The sequence below is a fragment of the Ambystoma mexicanum genome, chromosome 7p (assembly GCF_040938575.1).
Source record: "Ambystoma mexicanum isolate Mex_15411 chromosome 7p, UKY_AmexF1_1, whole genome shotgun sequence".
NCBI lineage: Eukaryota > Metazoa > Chordata > Amphibia > Caudata > Ambystomatidae > Ambystoma > Ambystoma mexicanum.
In genome coordinates this window covers 53,890,678-53,896,677 of record NC_090939.1, presented here as the reverse complement: position 1 = coordinate 53,896,677, position 6,000 = coordinate 53,890,678, and the positions used below count along the sequence as shown (strand labels likewise).

The following is a 6,000-nucleotide window of genomic DNA, read 5'->3' as shown; positions in this document are numbered from 1 at the left end:
TGCACACTGCGCTTGTGGCTAGAGGGATGTCACTGTGGGCTGAAGATGTAACCACTCTTCCGGGATTCCATCTCGGTAGAACACTAAGACATCAGACAATATTTTCTAACCACTTCATCTATTGCTGCTCACTCTGGACAGCCTCAGTGCCTCATCCAAATTTAAAACAATAACATACCATTTTCTTTTAAAGAAATCCCATGGATCACACACACAACCCAAGTCAGTGCACACTCTACAATAAACCACCAGTAGTAGCTCAGTGAGGAGCAAGACTGTAGAAAAAGTGCCTGCGCACAAGGTGGTTACTTTTGAATCGCGATTCCTCTACCTACCTTTAAAGACCTATTGTGAATCTGCTCCAAGGTAAGTAAACCTTGATCTGCATGTATTACTTAAGCATGGCACTACATAGAATTTCATCTGCAATTTGCATTTTGAAAGTTGAATATGGAATTTGAGGTTTTCAGTCAATTCTTACATCTTCCATATTATATATATATAATCTGTGCCATATGTAGCACTTGCAGCTATGCTGTTCAAACCATGGAAACTTCTCAACTCTGCCGGGTCTGCACAAGTTACAGCAATTCAGATGGTCAGCACCACACTCCAGCTTTTAAATCTGTTCCTCTGGCAGCAGTCCTCACAGCAGATGACGCTTCTAGGTTTTGCAGCATTCCAGGAATGAACATTTAAGACCATAAAAAAAAATCGAGAAAAAAATACAGCCAAGAGAAAAAAATAAATAGTTTACTGTCAAGTTTGCGTTTCACAGTGGCATCAAGTTCTAAGAAAGTGTTGATGTCTGGAAAATCGCTCCTTCATAAAAAAATAATGAACAGAGGGAGAATCCTTGTGCTGCCAGCTTTAGTTCATGGCATAGGCAAGTCAATCCTCACGATATGGGGGACGCCGTCAACCGAGTTCAAGGAAAAGCCACAGGCAGGACATTCCTAGGGCAGTCACAGGTCCAGAGACGAATGGCGGGACTGGTAGTACGGACCATTTTCCTGTAGGAAAGAGAAACAATTGGTTGAAATGTTGTATCACCTGTTTTGAGCAGCAGGTCAGGGTCAGAATCAATAGGAGAAATCAAGGAACAGAAAATCTATCCCTGCCATGCAGTGCTCCGAGAAAAGGAGTGAAAGGGTCGACTGACTTGGTTACTAACATGAAGGACTGTCTAATGGTCACCCACTTCGGCACAACATAAATGTTTAGAAATATCGATGGCCGGGCACAAGGACAACCCGGAAAAAACATATTACCCCCAGGGTCCAGTATATTTTCTCTCAGTCTGTACCAAAGTCAGAGGCTTGATGACATAGTACAGATGATTGCTGGGTAACACGAAAGTAGAGCGCTACAAAAGTCACCACAGCAAGTAACTTGCAATTAAACCCACCACGTCTGAGATTACTGACTTTCAGACTGGTGGGGCAGTTTATAGTGAAATGCATTGATGGGTAGAGGAGGTAAAACTGTCCCTACACACTCTTCAACCTGGGTCAGAGGTTTGTGGAGGGCCAAGCAGATGCCTCTAAACTTGGCTTCCAAAAAATAACGTGGTTGTTGTACACGGATGACCTCGTCCTGTTTTCACAGACAGCGCAAGGTCTCTAGAACTTCTTATATAAACTTCAAGATTATGCTAATGCTAACAATTATCTTATAAACAACAAAAAAACAAATTATTTGTGGAAAGAAATGTGGGAAGGAAATAAGGAAGTTATTCGTGGTGGCTGCAAAAGTCTAAACTTTTGGTAGTGGACCACTACAAATATCTGGGAGTTCCCTTTGATGGTCTGGCAAATAATAGTTTCCATTTTCTTCCTATGGATGTTAAATTGAAGAATCTGATATCCCAAGCCAAGATCTTAGTGTATTAATACAGTAAATTTACATACTTCCATATTGTGACGTTCTATCAACAAAAGGTTGTGCCGATTGTCACGTATGGGTCCGAAGCAATGTTGCCTAGAGAGAGTAAGGACTAGGACATTTTTGAAGCTCATTTCTGGAATGCAGTCTTAAAACTATCTAAGTGCGTCCCATTAGCGTTAGTACGTTTTGAACTAGGATCTCTGTCGCTGCATATACATGCGATATGGAAAATGTGTTGCCAGTTTAGAAAATGCATGTTGGGTATTAACGCCAAAAATACTTTGAGTGCTGTGGCTTATCATCTTGTAAAATCTGCAGATAGATTTCCGAGCCTTTGGCAAAATCATGTAATGAATGTGTTAACTGATGCTGACATATCTATGGAAGTATTGGTAACCAATCAAGGAAGTGCGAAATTTAAGCTGTATAGGTATGATTGGATAGTCATGCAAGAGAAATGTGTGTGGGGGAGCGGGGGTGTAGATTTTAATTCCTTCTTATTCGGATATAAAAAAAACACTTAACCATGGCAGACTATTTGATGAGATGTCCCTCAATTTATATTCGAGGAAATATCGTAGAGTGAGACTAAACCTGTGGGCCACGAATTATATTTTAGCAAGGCGAGGTATTATTTCTAAGAATCAGAATTATTGTCGCTTTTGTAAAGATTTGACGATAAAGAAACTCTTCAGCATCTAGTAGTAGAATGTCCAGCTCTGGATGCAGAGCGTGAAAAATAGTTTAAATATAGCTTTGAAATGCATAAAAACCGCAACGGAAATATGGCAACTCATCTTCTCAAATCCTAGAATTTCGATAAAAATTGCACTTGTACACTTTTTAGATATGGTGATGCTTAAAACAACAAAATTTAGAGTAATAAATAAAACTGTTTACTGTTTACTTTTGCTAATTGCGGCTGATGAAGTCGCATCAGGTATGAGTGATTGCTATTAAAGTTGTTGTTCTTTTTAATAACTGTATGAAGATTTTAAATGTGTGTAAAATCAAGATCAACCTATAAACTGATTGTTTTAAGTTAAATGAATTCAATGTTACGAATGTTTAATATATTTGAAATGAATTCAATGTTACAAATGTTTAATGTATTTGAAAGGTTGAGATGGAACAAGTTGCTTACCTGTAACTGTTGTTCTCCAGCATGGGTCCGGCATGCATTCACATGCTCATGAATATTCCCCGTCGTCAGGCTGGGAATCCTCAGTAAAGAAAAAAACAGTTTTGGTTTTGTTTCTGAACTGTCTTTCTACTAATAACCAAACACTGGTCTCTGGGTCATACTGCCCCCAGCCAATGACTGCCATCTACCTAAGACCCTCCTCTGGCAGCCATCCTCTGGCAGCCATCACGTAAAGTGGCAGTAGGACCAAGAGAAGAGCCGCAGGAGGGAGGGAGGGTTCGCATGTGAATACATGCCAGACCCATGCTGGAGAAGAACAAGTTACTTACCAACTGTAACGTTCTTTCGACTAGATGTTCCTCCCACGTATTCCTCATCTTGTGATAATTCGTTCGGCAGCTTCGGAAAAATATTTCGGCAGAGGGCGCTGTGCTCGAGGTTGTGGCGTTGAATGTCCCTCGACGGGCTCCGTACCGTGTCGACGTCACTGATGGTATAAGTAGCTTGAGCCGCGCCCGTTGGCTTCAGTTCTGTTATTTCGAGGAAATACTCGTGGAACATCCAGGCGTATGCTGTGACTGATAGGCCCATCGTGAGAGGAATTTGTAAGAGAACATAAACTGTACTGCGGGGTAGGTTGGGAGGGTCGATGAGGAATACGTGGGAGGAACATCCAGTCGAAAGAACGTTACAGTTGGTAAGTAACTTGTTCTTCGAATGGATTGTGTCCTCCCACGCATTCCTCATCTTGTGATAGACTCCCATAGCAGTGAGCAATTTGGAGGTGGGAGTGCTAGTTCTTGTTTTCATGTACAGAGTGAAGTACTGCTCTGGCAAATAGCCCCTCATTGGAGGAGGAGGCATCTAAGCAGTAATGCTTGATAAAAGTATGCATTGATGCCCATGTTGCAGCCGGGCAAATATCTTTTGCAGGGACTCCCCTCTTCAAAGCCGCAGAAGCAGGCATTCCCCTTGTGGATTGAGCACATAGCCCATCCGGTGGGTCTTATCCTGCTAATCTGTAGCTTTCCAGTATAGCTAGAATAATCCAGCAGGATATGGTTTGTTTTGTCACCACTAACCCCAATTTACGACCTGTGTAGCCCACAAAAAGTTGGTTGTCTTGACGTAATTCTGTCATTCTTGCAATGTAAAAGCTGAGGGCCCTCTTGGGGTCCAGCCTATGTAATCTCTCCTCTTCTTTTCTCAAATGATAGAATGTTGGTAAAACAATTTTCTGCGACAAATGGAAGTCGGAAACTACTTTCGGTAAGAAAGATGGTTTAACTTTCAGAACTACTTTGTCCTTGTAAAATGTGGTGTATGGAGGTTTACATGAGAGAGCCTGTAGTTCACTAACCCTGCAGGCTGAGGTTAAAGCCACAAGAAGAACAGTCTTTAGTGTTAAAAGCCTCAATGGACAGGAGTGCAGAGGCTCAAATGGTATACATGTTAGGAATTTAAGAACTAAATTTAAATCCCAAGTTGGAACATGAAATGGTATTGGTGGATATACATTTGTAAGTCCTTTTAGGAACTGTATTATTAATGGTATTTTAAAGTAAGAAACCTCTTCCGAAGAGCACTTAAAAATGGACAGCGCAGCAAGATATCCTTTGATTGTTCCGATCTGGAGCCCCAGATTGGCTAGATGTAATAGAAAGGAAAGCACCATTGGTGTGCTACATTGAAAAGGGTTCACATCCCTATCTTTGCACCAGTTACTGAACTTATTCCAACGACACCGGCACAAGGATTTTGTTGCTGGCCTCCTGGCCGAAAGCAAAATCTCCATTACGTCATCCGGAAGATCCCAATCCTTGTATCTCAACCTCTCAGAAACCATGCATGAAGGTTGAGTGTGTTGACCTCTGGATGGAGAACCCGATCTTCCTCTTGCGAGAGAAGATCCTCTCTTTGTAGAAGACGCACTGGAGGGCAGATGGACATGTCTAGAGGGTCCGGGTAACACGTTCTCCTGCCCAGTCCGGGGCAATTAGGATCAGGGTTTTCCTGAACTTTCTCAACCTCCTGATTACTTGAGGAATCACGGGGACTGGAGGAAACGCATACAGCAGGGGAAAATCCCAATCCACTACGAACGCGTCCCCTAGAGCTGCTCTCGGGGGAAATTCCCTTGAGCAATACTGATCGCACTTCTGGTTTACCGTGGTTGCGAACAGATCCACTTGAGGGGTTCCCGAAAGGGCCAAGATCTCCAGAAGGACTTCCTGAGCTAACTCCCACTCGTGGGAGACTGTGCTCTGCCTGCTCAGAGCGTATGCCACCGTGTTCTGCTCTCCGGCTAGGTGAACTGCCGACAGAGAGATTCTTTCTTGTATTGCCCAGAACCAGAGCTGCATTGCCTCTCTGCACAGAGGAAGTGATCCTACGCCCCCTCTTTTGTTGAGGTAGTACATGGCCACTGTGTTGGCCGTCATTATCAGGACATTCTTTAGTATTTATTTATATTGCGCACCTAACCCGGGGGTAGCAAGGCGCAGAGACAACAAGAGGATTGCGAAGCTTGTTACATACAGAAGGATGAAGTCCAGCTAAAGTTTCATACTGGAGCATCAAAGACAATGAAAGCTGGTGAGGCATAAGTTACAAAAAAATATACAGATACAAGATGTAGGTTATATCATGAGTTGTATCTATACAGGCAGGTGTTATAACTCATGGTCCTTGAGCCACTGAATGGTCTTCGATCTGAATTGGCGGTAAGGGAGGTCTTCCCTGCAAGTAGGTGGTTGGGAGTTCCAGAATTTCGCTGCTTTTACGGGGAAGCTGTTCCCTCCCGCCATCGTGCGTTTAAATCTGGGCACATGGAGGAGATTGGAGTTAACCAATCTAGTGGGGCGGGAGGAAGCTGGTCTGGTGAATTTGGTTATAAGGTATTGAGGCACTGCTTGGTGGAGGCATTTGTGAATCAAAGAGACCGATTTGAGGAAGATTTTGTCTTTCGT

At 42.9% G+C, this 6,000-nt stretch overlaps 1 protein-coding gene across 4 annotated transcripts in view; it reads right to left on the bottom strand.

Moving 5' to 3' along the window:
• Positions 1-732: 732 nt before the first annotated feature.
• The window catches only part of GDAP2 (ganglioside induced differentiation associated protein 2), a 1,016,820-nt gene continuing 1,011,552 nt past the window's right edge, over positions 733-6,000 (bottom strand). For all 4 annotated transcript variants that reach the window (XM_069635760.1, XM_069635762.1, XM_069635761.1 and 1 more), the window contains exon 15: positions 733-1,013. In XM_069635760.1, coding sequence (XP_069491861.1) covers positions 966-1,013 — 48 coding nt within the window. In that variant the 3' untranslated portion in view covers positions 733-965. The remainder of the gene's footprint in view (positions 1,014-6,000) is intronic.